This window comes from Anomalospiza imberbis, chromosome 10, assembly GCF_031753505.1.
Source record: "Anomalospiza imberbis isolate Cuckoo-Finch-1a 21T00152 chromosome 10, ASM3175350v1, whole genome shotgun sequence".
Classification (NCBI taxonomy): Eukaryota; Metazoa; Chordata; class Aves; order Passeriformes; family Viduidae; genus Anomalospiza; species Anomalospiza imberbis.
In genome coordinates, this window is record NC_089690.1 from 7,071,264 (window position 1) to 7,089,818 (window position 18,555).

General features: G+C 43.7%; 1 protein-coding gene across 4 annotated transcripts in view; it reads left to right on the plus strand.

Annotated features, from left to right (window-relative positions):
* Positions 1-1,498: 1,498 nt before the first annotated feature.
* USP13 (ubiquitin specific peptidase 13) overlaps positions 1,499-18,555 on the plus strand; it is a 50,327-nt gene continuing 33,270 nt past the window's right edge. Inside the window, exons 1-3 of one of the 4 annotated variants that reach the window (XM_068200365.1) lie at positions 1,499-1,860; positions 11,356-11,481; positions 15,531-15,591. In XM_068200365.1, coding sequence (XP_068056466.1) covers positions 1,708-1,860; positions 11,356-11,481; positions 15,531-15,591 — 340 coding nt within the window. In that variant the 5' untranslated portion in view covers positions 1,499-1,707. Of the gene's footprint in view, positions 1,861-10,539; positions 10,559-11,355; positions 11,482-15,530; positions 15,592-18,555 lie in introns of those variants that run through there. The other 3 variants (XM_068200363.1, XM_068200362.1, XM_068200364.1) reach the window with 3 other exon arrangements.

Below are 18,555 nucleotides of genomic sequence, written 5' to 3' on the forward strand. Positions count from 1 at the left end.
GATGCTTGCAAGTCTGATGTAATGTCTGTTTTTCAGTAAGTCTAAAACCACTCCATGGACATCACATTTTGCCCTCATGTTTCACATTGTTCCCAACACTTGACTTTTCAGTAGTAAAAATTGCTGAGAACACTGTGCTACTCTGTTCACCCTCACAGCCTGCTCATAGCTGGGTACAAACATTTTTCAATTCTGTTTTTTGAGATTTTTTTCTAGAACCACCTTTTGAAACTTAATTTTGGGGTAAAAGGTGGTTTTAGCAAAGGTCACATCACCTCCTTGGAAGTGATCATTGAATCCGTGGATATATTGTGGAAGGCAATTCATCTACTCTACGTGTCTTCATTTTACATGGACTGGTCGATTCTTTAATGCTGTTGCTGCCAGGCATATGTAGTAGTTATTAGACACTACTTTAAAACTAGCAATATTTTTCTCCCGACAAACGTCACTCTTATTTCTCCTTCCTCTGACATTATTCTTTCAAAGTGAAAAGCAGAGAGAAACACAGCAAAGGCCAAAAAAGGGCATTTTAAGGTAAAGGTACTGCCCCTGAAGACATGAAATTGAGAGTTGGCTCCTGGAACTGCCACAGGCTTCTCGAGCATCCCAGGCTGGGCATTCCCACCCTGTATCCCCCCACACCGACCTGCTCTTCTGGACAGCAGGGACATCCCACCTGTCAGCACGGCCCCGGGGGGACCTGCCAGAGCCATGTGAGACACCAGCACTGCATTGAGGGGCTGAGGATGAAAACACAGAGAGGAGATGTTTTACTGCGTCTATTTTATACACGTGTATGTACATGTGTATATACACATACATATACACACATACACTTCCATAGATATACACTTATATACCTATACTTACCTATGCCTATATAAAAATATAGATAGATATACACTTATATACCTATACTTACCTATGCCTATATAAAATATATAGATAGTGTATATCTATGGAATAGATATATACCTATATCTATTCCATAGATATACACTTATATACCTATACTTACCTATGCCTATATAAAAATACCTATACACATATATATGTGTATATATATACATACACACACATATGTATATATATACACATATACATGTGTATATATATACATACACACACATATATATGTATATATATACATATGCATACGCGTGCACACACGCGTATGCATATATATATATACATATATATGCATATATATGCATATATATATATATACACATATATATGCATATATATATACACATATATACGTATATGCGTATGCATATATATACATATATATATATATGTAGTCTTTAAAAGCTTAAAGTAAATAGCAGAGCGTAAAAAAGAGTATTACCGCTCAGAGGGAAACCTGCCCCGCGCTCCCCGGGCGGGCCAGGAGCCGAGTCTCCGTGCCGCCCCGCTGGGAGCGCAGGTTTTCGGGCGAAACGCGGGAATCCCGCCCCGCTGCCCTGCCCCTCGCCCGCCCCCGCCGGGACCCCCGAGTGCCGCCGCCGCAGCTGGTGCCGCCGCCGCTGCCATTGGATTAAAAATAGCATCTTCCCTCCCCCTGCCCTCCCTCGGGCCCGGCTCCCGCCGCCGCCCTGGCCCGGGCCCGGCTGCCCGCCGCCTCCATCGCCCGCGCAGAGCGGCTCGGCAGGGAGGGCGGGCGGCCGGGAGGGGAGCAGGGCGGGCAGGGAGGGAAGGAGGATGCAGCGGGCCGCGCTCTTCCGCGGCGGCGATGCGCAGATGGCCGCCGGGGACCTGGGCGAGCTGCTCGTCCCCTACATGCCCACGATCCGGGTGCCCAAGTCAGGGGACCGGGTCTACAAGACGGAATGTGCCTTCTCCTACGACTCGCCCGTGAGTGCAGCGAACCACCCCCGGCTGCCTCCGCGCCCCCGCCCGCCGCGGCCCCTTCCCCTCCCCGCCGCAGCCCCTGGCCCCCTCCCCGGGCCGCTGCCTGCCCCGCAGGCTTCAGGATCGCCCCGATCCCTTCCTCCACCTGCCGCGGCCCCTCGCCCTCCCGCTGCTGCCCTGCCCGGGGTCGCGGCTGCGGTCGCGGCGCTCCCGCACATCGCTGCCGGCTCGCCCGCGGCAGCGCCGCTCCTTCCTGCGTTTGTTTGTTTATTTTCCTCCTTCAAGGCGCTCTGAAGTGGTTGCTTGGACACGGGGATTTTGTGGTTCTGGGGAAGCTTCCCTGCTTGCTCTGGTTGTCGGGGTCTGCTCCACCCGGAGCCCTGCTTTTGCTTTCACACCGAGGTAGTTAAAAAGGGAGGGTAATGGCCTTCTCGTTGGTATATTATGGCGAGCACATGTCAATTATTTTGCTTTCCTACTGCCTTGGTGCTCATTCTATTCAAAAGCTTCAGAGAAAGCTTCCAAGGTAAAGGCTCATCCTGAAAATCAGAGTGAAAGTTCCCCAGAAACACTTTCTCCCCCGGGGTTTCAGTTTCATCACTGAACTTCAATGGACTTGTAGTATTTCCCCACCAGCTTGGTTCGTTTGCTGTTAGATCAATGTTTCATGTGCAGTAAACTTTCTGTGGTGTTATTTCTATGGTGTCTTACAAAATATCCACCAGCTCCACAGATTGCATGTGTTCCATGGCAGATTTGGGGCCTGACTCATTTTTTAACTTCCCTGCTGATACTAGAAGCCTTCATAAATGAGCAGTGCTTTATAAGAAACAAGTGCTTAGAAATTAGACATTTTCAAAAGAGGTTGAAAATTTTATTAAAAGTTGCTTCTCCACAGGAAACTGAGGTTTCCCAAAGGTGATTGAGCACTGTATGTTGATGTTAGTGGCAGCAAACAGAAGGAAGCTCATTACATTACAGACTATTCATTAAAATACACATTTCAGACACATTTTTTGAATCCTTTATCCCCTTCTACTTGAGAATTCCCCCTGTCTTTGATAATTCCTTTTAATACAGAAAATCAGACTTGAATTTAAAGGTGACTCAGCTGTCTGGTGTTCATCATGTCTTGTTGAACAGAGGTTATTTTTACCCACACTCTTCAGATCTCAAGTGTCACCCAGCAGCCCTGACTGTACTGGGAGCTGGGCTGATTAGAACTGCCAAATCGGACTCCACCGCAGAGGCGATAATTGCATTATATACTTAAGGAGGTTTTGGCGGGGGAAAATCAATACACCACATTCTTTCCTTCAAATTTCTGCTTGGGTGAGCACATGGTTGATGTTTTTAGTAACACTTTCAGGCTTCTTCGATATTATGGTTTATAAAAAGTTTCTGTTAACAAGTAGGAAGGGATATAAAATACTGCTACAGAGTAAAAAACAATCAATCATCACCACCCCCTGCAACAAGCCTCAATTGAACACAGCAAAAGCTGTGTTTAGCTAAACAATATGCTTGAACAAAACATAAAACATTTGTGCCAAACTTAACAGAAACTATGGATAAAAGTAGCAAAAGGAGTGGAAAGCGGCATGTATTTTTTTTTAACTAAAATAATTTTCATACTTTTGACATTATCGGGAAAAGATTTCAGATTTAGGAAAATGTTGCCCTCCAGTGTAAAAACTTCTTGTTTAAATTGTGTTATGGGCATTCACTGGGCAAAAGGCTTGGCTGAACTTATGCAGTACCAGTGAAAATAAAAGCAGTCTCAGTTTCTGTTGTTTGCCAGAGCTTTTCAGCCCATACCACTCCTCTGCTTAGCTGAGTGAAAGATTTGCCTCCGATTTTATTTTAAATTCCCATAAAATCTAATAGATACTTGAATATTGTTTGTAGGATGGAGATTCTAAGGGGCATATGTAATGTGTGCTTTCTAGGGTAAAACACTGTAATTTGCAAATTGAAAATAGCAAAGCTGTGTTCTTGCAGTATTTCATTCAGAAGGAAAGTGAAAGGATACACACAGGTTGTTTCTAGGCTGAAGAGAGATGTTTATGTTTTGTAGTAGGTTGATTTTGTGACTTACTTTCTTAGGTCATCCATGTATTACCTAAGTGAGCCTCTTCCTTTCGAGGTACCTGCCTCTTTTTGAAAGAAGATATGCTGTTGGCCCTGTTATAATGTTCAAGAATTAAAAAAAACCTCTTGGTTTTGTTAGCCATGCTAAAATTCCAGATTGCTTTTTTTTTTCTGGAGGAGTTTTTTTCTCTTGTAGGAATAGTTCACAGTATTTCCTCACACCTTCTCATTTTGCCATTTTAAAATATGATCCTTGCTACAGTTTAACTTCAGCATGTCGTGTCATACCTGGTCATGCAGCAGCTCTACAGTCAAGTGTATTTAGCTGTATTAACTGTATATTAATCCTTTTCCTGCAGGGATTGTTGTGATCTTTAAATACACTGAAAACCATCAGATCTGTGAGTGTTGGGGTACAGAGTAATGTTATTATTGTAGAGAAAGATGCTGCAGCAAATTTGCAAAGACTAAGCAGAGTGGAATGGTCAAAATCAGGGCTTTTCCTGTCAGGGGGTGCCAAGGAAAATGAGGTACTGGGAGTGAGTAGCTCCCTCTTCCACGTCCAAAGCTTAAGGTGGCAGTGAGACGTGGCTTTTGCAGCTCCGTTTGCCACTCTGTCAGTTGTGTCATCTTCTCTGGGTTTGAGCAGTGCATCTTCCAGTGGATATAGGCAGCTTCACTGATTGTTCTCAAAACTGGTTGAGGTTCCTTTTCCATGAGCTTTAAATCTTCCTTGGATGAAGATATGGGAACAATGTCACCTTTGTGCTACAGTGAGAGTCATTAGCTGAGAGACTTCAGAAGTGAGAGCTAGAAGTACAAGTGGCTATTTAGTGTATTTGTTCCACGTGGATTAACTGTCAGAAAGGTGATATTGTTAGAAATATAAACAGATGAGGAATTAATGTCTTTAGATTTGGCCTACTTCCAATGGGACATACTGGGGTTGGTCCCTGGAAAGTTGGCAGGAACAGGAGGCAAATTTCTTTGCACTTAAGAGACCTAGTGACACTTTTTAGTTTGCTTGGCTCATAAGATGAGAAAATATGCCATTTATGATTTACATTTTAGTTACTTTGTTGAGATTTTTTGATGTCTTCCAAAAAACTGTGTTTCTCTGAGGAGGGCTCCTACTCCAGGTAGCCAACCTTTGTAGAAGAATTGCGGAGGGAAGGCAGGCTGCCTACAAAACACAAGCCTGGCCTACTGTGAGTATTGCTTCCTCCAGGGACTGACCCAGCAGCTCTGGGAGCCAGCCACCTGCAGCTTGGCTGACAAAGTCCTGCACCTCTCATTATTCAGACCTGAGGTGCAGTCATGCCTCCTGGTGACTTTTTCCACATCTCCAACACTGTGCTGTAGGTTTCTTCTCTCCTATTTTGTCCACTGTGACTTTCCTTCCTCTTCTGGTGGATGAGCCTGACTTTGTGTTCAGTAGAATGCAGAAGATACGAAGGTTGCATTAAATAATCTTTTGTTGTACTATTATTTTTTTAGAAGGATAATAGCTTTGGAAATTCCACCTTTTCATGTGATCCTGGTCTCAAAAATCTCTGGTCACAGGATTGTAGAGTCACAGAATGTGCTGAGTTGGAAGCGGCCCATGAGGATCATTGAGTCCAACTTCTGGCCCTGCATAGGACACCCCAACAGTCCCACTAAGTCCAAATACTTGTCAGCTCTGTCAGGCTTGGTGCTGTGACCACTTCCCTGGGAGCTTGTTCCAGTGTCCAGCCACCCTCTGGATGAAAAACCTTTTCCTAATATGCAACCTAAACCTCCCCTGAGACAGCTCCATGCCATTCTCTCCATTCCTGTCACTGGTCGTGAGAGTGACACATCTGGGGGAGAGACAGCAGCTGGAAAAGGGATACAAACTGGAGCATGAAAAGGGCTTAATGTGAGCTGTGGATGCTGCACGTGGATGTGCTCTGAAACCTTCCCCACGAAGGGCATTGGTGACAACCCCAGCACAGCTCTTGAGCCTGACACGGTGACAGGACCAGGCAGGCTGGCTCTGTAGAGTGCAGGACTGTGTTTGTTTGAGCAGCTGAAAGTTTGGCTTTGCTCTGCTGGAAAACCTTGCTGCTGACAACAGCTTCCTTTGTGAATCTTGCTGACTTCATTTTTGTGGCTCGGGAACTCTGTAATGGTTATGTTGGGACAATTCCCAAAGTCTGAGCTGATGCTCTGCTGTTTGTTGTGCAGTTGAGACTGAAATCCTTGAGAGTCTGGAGTGTGTAAGGGATATTGGTGACTGTGTTGCATAAAACATTCTAGAAATAAGCACCTCCTATCTATCAGTTCCTTTGGTCAATATTCCTTAAGGAAAATCAGAAAGTCACTGAGGCCCGTGTCTGTGAGGGGTAGGCTTAGATCTTGTTTCTATTGATGGAATGAGAGCAGCAGAGAAGAAACAAGAGGACTGACCACACCAAGATAAAGGGAATGCTCCAGATGAGGATTTTGGCCTAGCTGCAAGATGACCTCCAGTTAGTGAGGCAGTAAATTGCTTGGTGGTGGGTGATCACCTGAAAAGTCAGAGCAGTGTGGTACTGTTGCTTGGCAGGGACATGCCAAAGCTGTCACCTGGGCAGGTGTTTTGCTGGCTGGAATTGCACCAGGACACTCAACTAGTTCACATCAGTTAACTCACTGGTCTTCTAAAGTTGGAGAATGGTAACATCAGCAGAAGTTGTGCCTGCAGTGGTTCACACATGAGAAATAACTATGGTGCTTGGGAGATCAACCAGTGTGTATGAGCATTGTGCATTTCCTTGGGGTTGATTTAAATTTGGATCTTACTAGCCTTTTCCTCTTCATGTGTCACCGACCATGCTGTTACCCAGAGTGGCGATGGACTGGAATATTTTGGGCAGCAGAGAGACCTGAATTCTGAGGTACCCAGAGTGTCAGAGGATAAATACAGAGATGCAGATGAATGGACAATGCTGGAGCTCTGCTGACATGCTGTGGAAAAACACGTTTTCCTCTCAGCTCTTCTCCCCAGCTTTTCTGTTCTGGAAGTACAGCACTGTTTTTGTAACCAACAGAACTGTACAGCCAGGGCTCTGCACAAAGCAAAATCCCCACATCTCAGGTGCAGTGGAAGCAGTGCAGGTGGCACTGCTGGGGCTGCAGTACTGGGCTGGAGCTTGGCAATCAGCCCTGGTGGATCTCAGACACCTCTGCCAGTGGCTCACACAGCCTGCACCTGGATAAGCTGCCCCAAACAGTGGTGATGGGTGAGTGGAAGTTCTCTGTTCCTGGTTGCAGGTTAGAAGTACTCCTGACCCAGCATTCGTTTTGACATTGTATTTGCTCACTAACTGTGAAGCCTTGATCCTGCCTGTGCATGTCACTCGTCCAAGACACCGCTTTGTAATTCATGTGCACTGCTCTGGAGTCCACCTGTGATTTATAGGTGGTTGTGAGCAGTCGATCCACCTCTTGGAGGTTTGGTTTTGGTTTAGTGGCTCACTGTCCCATACAGCTTTTTTCTTCCCAGGAAATGTTCTAAGTCCTGTACTGGATTGGCCTTGTGCACGTGCCCATTCAGGAGCTACAGCAGAGGTACCAGGAATCTTTGTTAAGCAATTGTGAATTAATTTGCTTGTAGGGAAATATCCAATGCTATCCAGTGCTGTGCAGTGCTTTTGTAAAGGAAGAGCAGGGGAAGGATTTCTCTTGCACTTCAAGTTAACAGTCCAGTTAGTGGGCCTTGTAATTTATTTCTTGCTTCCACGTCCTTTGTCCTTTCCTTCTCTGCCCAACCCAGCTCTTCTTTTCCCATGTCTCGTCTTTCACCAGTTCAGTAGTACATGGCTTCTCTTCACTGCTTGTGAGTATTTTGACATCAGTGTTTGTGTATGTCAGTGTCCTTCCATTTCTTATTCTGATTCTGTTGCTTCTCCCTCTGATCATTTTTTTATCTGATGCCCAGTTTTACCCTCTTATTATTCCTTTTCTGCTTTCCTTTAGTCACCATTACTTTCCTGTCACCTTAGGGTGACAGAGGGCAATTGTCTAAATGGCAGACTCGGACCACTGTTCATGTCCCATATTTCTTTTGAATGTGACTAGATATATTCTTGGCCTTAGCACACATCTTTTGTATTGGTTCCCTGACCCCACCCCAGAAGTAACTACATTTACTGCAGTGGAAACTTAAAAATGAACTTTTTGTTTGCTGGAGCCATCTCTATGTCCTGTTGTGTTCGGTTGGTTGTCTGTGGTTTGCTATGGGATTTTTTTTTTCTCCTTCTTTCATAGTTGGTAGTACTGGTACATGACAGAAAGACAGACTTTATTCTTCATTGTAAATTATTATATGTTGTTGAGATGAATATTAAGTGCCAAAGCATCTGTTGTTCTTTTTCAGCCTGTCCCAAAATAAAATATGTGTCATTTAGTTAGATTGCTGTGGGATCCAGTGTGTATGTTAGGGATGGTCCTGTAACTTTTCAAATATATTAAACACTGTATTGTAGTTATACAAGCAAGACTCTTGTGACCACAGCCAGATTAATTTATGGTGATTCCTGGTGAGCAGACACCCTGAGCAGAGCCTGCAGCAGTTCTGTATGGGCATGAATTTTGCAGGGAAACACTCTCATGGAAACCATGACAGAATGCACAAAGACAGTGATCCTGTCTCATAACTGTACATTTTATTTTATATATGACAGGATGGATGCCCTTTTCATTCTTCATGTTTAGGTGTGGAGACTTGTGGAGACTCCAGGTGCCATTTTAGTCTCTTCTCTGATATTGTCTTAGCAAATTTTGCCATTGTTCCAGAGGATCTAAAGCAAACACCTGTGCATGAGACTGTCCCTGAGTCTGCAACTGTTTGCCATGTTAGGAGATCACCACGGCCCTCATGTCTGTACAAAGTCATTGTTGTCCGAGCCACAGCAGGCGCTGAAATTGCTAAACCCTAAATTTCCCTGAGGGGTCTAAATGGTTTGTGAGGGTTGGTATTGGGATGGAGGTCATTAGTTGAAACCCTGATCAGGTTAGGGCTGTTTGGATGCTGCTGGTGTCTGGTGCCACGAGCAGTGTGGACTGAGGGGGTGATCATTCTCTCTCTGTCTGTCCTCATGGGCTGGCACTTGTGTCTGCCTCTCACCCACCAGCTTCCTTGCTCTGCTTTTGAGTGCGAGAGGGAGCAACTGGTGCATTTTACCTCTCTTTCCCTGGGGATTCTCTGCCTCTTTCCTTCCTCCAAACATGAATCGGTGTCTAAATAAGTAAGAGCAGCTCTTTTTTCTTTTCTTAAAATGCTTTTCTCCCTGGTGTGGGCTGTATGTTTCCCTCTATGAATTAAGCATCTGGCATACCATGAGCACCTTAGCAGCAAAGAACAGGCAGAAATACAGCGAGGAGCAATGCCTTTTCCTTCTGCTTAGAAGGTGAGAAGACTGATCTGCTCAAGAGTGGCCTTCTGGGCAGTGATGGAGCCTGACCAAGCACAAGCTTCTGCCCCAACACTGCCTTTAGATTGGAGTGATAAAGGAAGAGACATGTCTGCTGCATCCTCAAGCAAGAATGAGGGGGGGAAAAATACCCAGCTAAAGTTCCTGGTTTTGTCTGTCAGGACAAGTTATGCTTTTCTGGTGTAGAATAGTGTCTCCAGTACTTCAGATAAGCTGCCTTCCTCCAGCTTAAACTTTCACACACATCTAAAATGATTGTCAAATACAAAGATTTACATGCCACAGATGATGTACAATATCATTCCTTCCAGAACTGTTTGTCTGCTCAGTGGGGTTAAATTAACCAGCACAAAGTTTGTCTTAGATCACAGTCGAGTGTTTTTTGAGCACCAAACAGGGGCCTAATCCTTCACTCAGCCATCTAAAAAGGTGTCTTTTTCACACAGGCTTCTGTTTTACTTTGACCTTTTGGGCTTTTGTACAGTCTGTCCACTTCTTTCCAAGCTGTGGGAGAGAACACTCTGCCTGTGCTCTCTTGGAGAAACATCTGTTTTGTTAGTAACCACAACCAACTTACTCAGACTCTACATTTAGCTCCTATTCTGAAAGTGTCAGATTGTTGTCATAGGCTGCCTCAGAAACGGTTCAGTGGTCTCTTGGATTCCCTCCAGAAAAAGAGAGAATGATCTCCAAGAAAACAAAACTTTAAACAAAGTTCCTGAGACCCTAGAGTGACAACACTGTATATTTTTATTTAGACTGGCTACCTCTAGGATCCTCTTGTAGAGGACACATCCGTGACTTTCTCACAGAAAGAGGTAATGCAGAAGGATTTGGAATGCAGGATGGAAGAGCAGGCAGCATGTACGTGTCTAATATGACTTGCTTCTGGAGATAATGATTCTTACTTTCATATATATATATTTATCATTTACTTCTCAGGTGCCTATGAATGCGTGCAGTTCATGTTGTTCTTTGGGGAAATTAACACAAGGTGTTCTGTGCTATGCAATAGCACAAGCACGCTCACAATAGAAGGAAGGTCACAGAGCTTCTGAAAGGTTCAGTCTTTGTTCTGCACCACCTACTCAAAACAATACATGTTAGAGGGCTTGGAAAGATTGATCCAACACCAATGAGCAGATGACTGAAAGTCCTCCTGGCAGTCTGATGTAGGAGAGATCTTAGAGTGGTAGAGTGGTGCTAAAATTGAATAAGACTCTGGTAACAGCCAGCATCAACACTCAGTTTTAGGGAGAGCAAAAAATGATGCCAGGTTATGTTACTGAAATGTCAGCATTTGTGATCAGGAGTATATATCTTTATTTTCCCTTTGTAATGCCCTTGTCTCCAAGCTCAGTAGTTGCATGAATGGAGAAGATCCCTGATAGATACTGAAGAATGCACACAAAACACTTGTCAAGGTTTTGTTAGCCAGTTTTAAGGACTATGAGGTCACTTAAGATCTTTTTTCTCAGACAAGAGAAACTTCTTCTACAATGAAGTTGTGGCAGAGTCCCTGGACCATCAACTCTGCTGTGCCTCTGGTTTGGGATCATGTTCTTGCAATCAAATGCCCACAAGAAATTCTGCTGTTTCAAATAATTGCTCATGCTTATTTCTGTGCTTTACAAATTTCTGTGCCTATGAACCTCTGTGGGTTGGGCACTCAAGTGGAATTTTTCAAGACCAACTTCTAGACTTCCAATTTGGACACTCACTAATCTGTAGATGCAAGGGAGCTAGTTTCAAAGAGGTTCTACAGGCTGTGGGATGATGTGTTATGGTATGTGATATGATGGGGAAGTTCCTTAGAGGACTGGTAGTGTAAACACCATCATATGCTATGAAAGCCATACTTTAGGTGTGTGCCTGATAACAGGATGGGTCAGCAATTCTTGGGGTTTTTTCTGTGTGCTGGGTCCTTCCTGTCCTTCCCTGCTGTAAGTGTTTGTGCCATTCCTTGTAGGATTCAGAAGGAGGTCTCTACGTGTGCATGAACACGTTTCTGGGATTTGGAAGGGAACACATCGAGCGGCATTACCGGAAGACAGGACAGTGTGTCTACCTGCACCTGAAACGACACGTGAGAGAGGTGAGACCTGTGCCCTCCCAGAGAGCTACCCCAGCACTTCTCCTGCCTCTTGTGCTCATTTGGGTAATGCAATTTAAACTCAGACCAAGTCCTGAGTGATGGAAATGCACACATTCAGATTTGGGGTGGCTATCAAATCCAGGTGCTTGGATCCCAACCAATCCTTCAGTTCTAAGATGAATCAAAAGCCCTAAAGAGCCAGACCTTAAAGGCAGCTCCTTCCTGACTTCCACTGATGTTTTTCACTTCTCATTTCTGTGTATCACATACATATTTTCTGCATGTTATGTGCACATTGTACATAGCTAAGTACTTTTCTGAAAGCTGCCTTTCAAGTGTACAGTTACTGGGTTTGGCTCAGATTTGGCGGGAAGCTGCTGATTTCTGTTTTTCATATGAGATTTCATCTCAGGGTGACAGGACTGCTTTTCATCCTAAGATTCCTGTGCAGTTAAACCCTGACCTGGTCTGGGATCTTAAGCTTAGCTTAAATTAATGCTGGATTCTACAGACACACGCTTGGCCCTCATTTAGCCTTTCCCCACACATGGGTGTGCACGTACAGCCTCATGTTCCCTGCTCTTCCATACCATCACTGCATATCAGCAGTCACCTATAACCTGTGCTTTATAAAGTCTGTTTGCCCGTGGTTTGTCTGGCATCTTCAAAAGACTCTTAATTACTTCTGACCTGAGCTATAAGGAAGGCACTGGGTTTGCTTATAGCTCACTCTCCCATAAGCTCTGCCTCTATTGGCAAGTTAGAGGGCTTAAAATAGCTGCTTGGAGTGGGTTACAATCCTTGTTTCTCATTCTCCAGCATGGCTTCCCCTGGGTGATGAAGGCCTTGAGTTATGTAAAGTGCCCTGACCACTTACCTTATTTCCAGTGGAGGACTGTTCATATTTTATCAGAATTTCAGTGAAGTGGATTGCATGTCTTCCAGGATGAGGTGGTAGATGATATACTTTAGAATTGCCTTTCCTTCTAAGGGCAATACCAACATTTTCCTGCACTCTTTTAACTGAGTTTTTGCAGAGCCTACTCTGGTTTTAGCAATGGTTCTTCTGTCTGAATTTAACACTCCTGAAAGATGCTATCTAGAGACAGAAAGATGCTATCTAGGTGGGCAGAAATCCTGTCAGCTTTCCTTGTATATAACTTTCTTTCATAAGTTCAGGTAAACTGGGGTTAAAATGAGGCCTCAAAAATTCATTTCCTGAGAAAGATTAGGCTGGAGAACTCCAAAATGGAGAAACAAATATCCCAACTGTTGTTTGGTGTTGAAAACCCCTTTGATTGAAGAAGTTCAGTGGTTCCTGATTTTCTCTGGGTGAATCATGATGTAGCAGATGGGCTGGCTCTGTGCTGGAAGGTGGCAGCACACTGGTTCTCTGGGTCATGTGGCAAGAAACAGGGTTTGACTACACAGTGCAGGTGAATATTGCATCATCTAATAGGGTTCATAGCCAGGATTCCTCATATATTAGCTGTGGATTTTTTTTTTTTTTGCCATGACTATTTGCTTCTTAAGTGCTGCCATGTTTTCCGTTGAGCAATGTGAAACATCAAGTGTTTTATGAAGTGTCTGGCACATGCTGCATTGTGGTTTTGGTTTTGGAAGCCAAGCTTTTAATGGTGTAGGATACAGTAAAGCCAAAGGCATTGGATGTGCTATCTTAAGATTCTTAGAGTGAGGCTGCTATTCCTGCCTGTGGTTCCCTTGGCATCATCTTTGCAGAATGCACTGCATTGCTGCAGAAATCCCAGGTTGCTTCTCAGGATGTTTGGAATAAATGTCATTTGTGTATCTTGTCACAATTCAGTAAGAAAATGAGGGTCACATCTTCAGCCTGCTGGCTCAAGTAGAGCTGGAGCATCTGCCCGTGGCAGCTCAGCACCAGAGGCCTCTGCTGGATCATCAGAGATGGGCACAAATGCAAATTATGGAGCACCCCCTGGTAAATTTCTTAGCTAAATAAAGGAAATTGATTTTTATTTTTCCTTTTCCACAGAGTTACATTCTACAGAATTTTAAAATCAGCCTTTTCTCTGTAATGTGTGACTTTTATACAACTGCCTGGGTGCTATTCATTTCCAGGCAGAGCTTCAGCTTGGTGCTGTAGTGATGGCTCAGCCCTGCTGAAAACCCTGGGCAGAGAAGCACAAAGATTTCCTACAGGGATAGGTTTCTGGATGTTATCCAGGGATGATGGTGTTATAAAAAGTGAGAGACAGCAGAACAGGCTGCACTGTCACCTTGTCCAAGGAGCATCACAAATGGAATTTAATGCCACTGCTGATGCCTCGTGTCACTCCCATTTGTTGGGTGTGTCACATCTGTTAGAAACAAAAATGGGTTTGTGAATGGAGAATGTTTTCAGTGATTTCTGACAAGGTAAAAAAAAAGATTGTCAGGTTGAGGTTGTGGGTGTTTCAGAAGTATTGAGCAGCTTTGATTCTGATGTATATGTATTTGGAAAAATCAAACTGAAATCATTGTTAGCCTGAGTTGAATATAAGCACTCCATGTGAATTCTTTCTCTTTGAAATCTCAAGTCTTAATGACTTTCACAATATCACACTTGGTGACATCAGAATTCAATTGGAGCTTCCTAGTATTGGAAGAAACAGTTTTTTTTTTTTAGTTCTGGAAATATAGTCCTTAGAGAATGTGTAATTTATTCATAATGCATTTGCAATTGGGTTATGTTGTTTCTTGCTACTGCTTTAAAAAAAAATGTAAAATACATTTAAAATAGATCCCTGGCTATTTCCTTCCCACTTGTTAAATTCCAGTAGCATTAAATAAAGAAATTTTCTGCATGTTATTTTCAGTTCATTGAGGAATTTTTATTTTTATTTGAACTGCTGGAGTTGCAACCCTGACTTTTCCCTAGGGCTTTTCTATGTGGATAATGGATTCTGTTCTTAAATGCAGCCAGGGGGTGTTTGTCAGCATCTGCTCTTTCTAAGAATGGAAAATTTTCCTATGATGTATAAGACCTCACTGATGATTAAAGCAGTTTGCTTAGGCCAGAGCTTTAATTTACATGGTGAAGGGAACCACCCAAAATATGTGACCCTTTTGCCTGCGAAGGAGCAGAGGCGAGCATGAACTTTCCCTGCAGGCTGACAGGTTCTTGGCTGCTTTCTCTCCACCTGTTGTATCCCAATATTATTATTAAAAAAAAAAAAAAGGTCCCTAACAACCTTGGCAGTTCCACTAACATTACACACTTCATCATGCATCATGTTGGCACCAAATAGCCACAGAGGCTTCTTTGATTTAATTTGATTTAATGGTGCTGTTTAATGAACAGCTTAAGGAGTAAGTGCATCGACTTTGACATTTCCTCAGTTAGTTGTGTTTTCCCTTGTAGTCTGAGGTATTCTGAACTGGAAAAGTAGTGCAACTCAATCTCATTTGGAAGTTACTGTTCTCTGCTATGGTGCTTAAATTAAAAAATACAATCAAATCCCCCACTAAACAATTCCTTGGGTGTTGTTGAGTTTCCTCCATACTTTCTAATATGTAGAAAACATGGTGGTAATTTGGATTAATGGAAGCAGGTGTAGATTCTGATGGAAAGGGCATTTTTTTCTGGATAGAAGAAAATGAACCTAACTAAGAGATCAAAGCAATGTTGTCCTACTGGAATTAGTTATGAAGGGTTGAATCCTTTATGCAGATAATAGCCTTTTCTTCTCTCTAATTCAGTTTAGTCATTAAGAAATACTGTTGGGGATCTCGTGGAGAGAGGTTTGAGAGGTGCTGGGTGTCTCTGCCTCGGTGACAGAAGAGCTGCCACCCGTGGTGGCTGTGGGACACCCTCTGATCAAGTGCCAACCAGCCAAGAGTGAAGGACTCAGGTGGAGGCTCCCTCACTCCTTGGGGGTGCTGGGCACTGAGGAGTCCCAGTGTCAGAGGAGAGCAAAGAGCATTTACATTCTTGCTCATCAAGGACTGTGGCTTGATAGGAGGGGTTGATGCAGATTTACTGTTGTCTCACTCGATGGATTTTTAATTGTTTCTTTCTCTCTTTCCAGAAGGTACCAGGAGCATCTGGTGGAGCTCTACCAAAAAGGAGGAATGCTAAGCTATTTTTAGGTATTGTGAGCAGCTGCTTTCACACAGTCCTTTCCTGACCCTGTCTGCATGTGGACTTGGGTTCTGCCCACCATTGTGTCTGGCTCTGGGGCTCCTTTTGGGTTTTCGTTTCCTGCTGTTTGTTTTGGTTTTCTTTTTAACTTTTGGTTCTAGAGTGTAAAGGTTTTCCAGGCAAATAAGTAATTCTTAACCATTTTGGTGCATATTCAAAGATGTGTGTGTATGTATACATGAAACATTTTAATGTAAAATAGATCCTCAACTACTCTGACACAGCCTAGGCTTTGAAAGGCACTTTTTTACTAATTCTGTCCATTCTCTCTCCCTGGAATTTCCACAAAGCACTCTTTTATTAGAGTGTTGACCCATACTTAATGTTTAGATATATTGGGGCCTCAGTGTGGCCCTGTTCTGCTCAGCAGCTGGTCATAGGAAGGGTTGTTACCATTTTAAAGTTGTTACACAGGTAAATGTTCTTCAGTGATGTTGTGGTCTCTCCTGTAATGAATGTAACTACACATACATCATGAGCATCTCTAATTCTGTTATGTCCACAGTTCTATTCCCTTGCTTCATGGAAAGCAGTTTTCTTACCATGCCCATATCATCCAAAATCCATTTATTCATATTACCCAGAAAACCTGAGGGACTCATAAATATGGATGAGGAGAATGTGATGAAAATCTGTATTCTCTCTTCTCCCACAGCTTGTGGTATATCTCCAATTCATCTATTATTTATTGTCTCAGTATTAATAGTGAATAGTGAATTTTTCTTCAGGTAAAAAAAAGGTGAAATGTTTTCTTTACAATTGCCAGCTCTTATGGCTAAAGAGAAACAATAGAATGACCTTGTGTTGGAATTGCTTTGATCTGTGGAATGTGTCCCTAAGAGGCCTTTGCAGATTGTGATTGATTAAATTGTTGTTGTTAGTGTAAGTCTTGCAAGGAGGGCTGGGAAAGAAAAAAGACTGAAAATGAGTCATAAAAAAGCTAAACTTGTAGGAAGAGAGTGTTACATCGCAGATGCTGCTCTAAATGTCATTTACTGCCAGTTTACATTGAAAATCATGACTGTCACTGGGTGCTTATAGAATAATGGTTCAGAAAGAAAGCTGCCTGCAGTGCTGCAGTGGTTGTACAGTGTTAGCAATGTGAGTGTAAATACAACGTACAGAAGCACATTCAAATTTTGTCCTTGCTGATCTTCTGCATACACCTGAAGGCTCCTGTCACTGAGGTGTGCCAGCACACAGGGTACTGCAGAGGGTACTGTCTCTCATGTGCCACGCTGAAATCCTCAAATTCCACCCTTATGCATCAGCATTTTGTTCCCTCTGAGTAGGTCTTGAGCAGCAGTTCCAAGGGAACTCCTGAGGGCAGTGCAGTTTCACTGGAGTGGGTTTAGGACATGGATCTATCACCATTTAATCCAGCACTTCTGGAATCTAATGCACTTTTGAAAATGTATCTCATCTGGTCTATTGTTCTGCTGCAGTCTTCACTGCAGCCCCTGCTGGCTGGCAGTAAACTGGTATCAGGTCTGCTCTGTTCCTGGAGGCAGTACTTCCAGGCTTCCAAATGTGTTGTGTCCACTTCTTTGGATCAGCAGATGTTACTGGTTTTGGCCATGCTTAAAGCAAAGAACAAAGAATGGTTCCTGTCCTTGTTCACAGCTGAGGAAACAAAAGCACAAAGAGGTAGCTCATTGATCATTTTGCATGTGACAGCAGAGGTGGTTAGCAAAATTTGGTGTTTTATCTCTTAATCCAACATATTTTTCATTGGTTCAGAACTGCTGATCTCATCTAAACAGGTTGGTTTAATTCTGTCTTTCTCGTTGTGACCTTGGGCACTATCACAGAATGGTTGGGGTTGGAAGGGACTTCTGGAGATCATCAAGTCCAATCCCCTGCTGGAGCAGGTTCATGTAGAACAGGCTGCACATGATCCTATCCAGGCATATTTTTAATATCTCCAGAGAAGGACACTCCACAAGCTCTCCTGGCAGCCTGTTCCAGTGCTCTGTCACTTCAAAGTAAGGAAGTTTTTCTTCATATTTAGATGTAACTTCCTGTGTTCCAGTTTGTGCCTGTTGTGCTTTGTCCTGTCACTGGGCACTGCTAGAGAGAATCTGTCCCCACCTTCTTGCCATCTGCCCTGAAGATATTCTATGCCCTGATAAGATCCCCTCTCAGTCTCTTTTCCAGGCTGAACAGGCCCAGCTTGTCCCCATGAGTGAGATGCTTCATCCCCTAATTATCTCTGTAGCACTCCAGTGGACCCTCTGCATCAGTTCCTTGTCTTTCTTGGGCTGGGGAGCCCAGAACTGGTGCAATACTCCAGCTGCAGCCCCAGGGCAGAGTAGAGGAGGAGGATGATCTCCCTTCTGATCTGCTGGCCCCTAGGATGCCACTGGCCTTCTTAAAGGACACAAGGACACATTGCTGGCCCATGGTGAGTTTATCCTGCCTGGTACAACCCAGTTATGTGAACTGCCAGGTAGGGCTTGCCCTGGCAGACAAAACCAGACCAGGATCAGTGGCTAACTCCAGCATCCCTCTCTTCCTACATGTCTATCAATAATTCCCTGAAGACCCAGAGATTTAAGCTTTGTGTACAAAGTCAATCCAGTTTGGGCATTTGTTACATTGCTTGTTATAATCCTCTTTGATGTAAAACTATTAAAGATACTAAACCCTTTTCAATCTCCTTAGTATTAGGAAAACATCTTTTGGATGCTCACTGATTACTTTCTAGCACTGTTGCTATCTCGTCAATGCAATAGAAACACAGGCTGCTTGGGCCAGTCAGCTGCAATATTTATCTTTCCCTAAACATGGAAAGATTCACAGCAAAGTGTGTGTGCCTGTGCATGTGTGCATCAGGTTCTGGGCACGTTTTGGTTTGGCTTTCTTTGGAGAAGGCTGGAGGATGTTGGCTGCGAGTGTTCTGTGTAATCAGG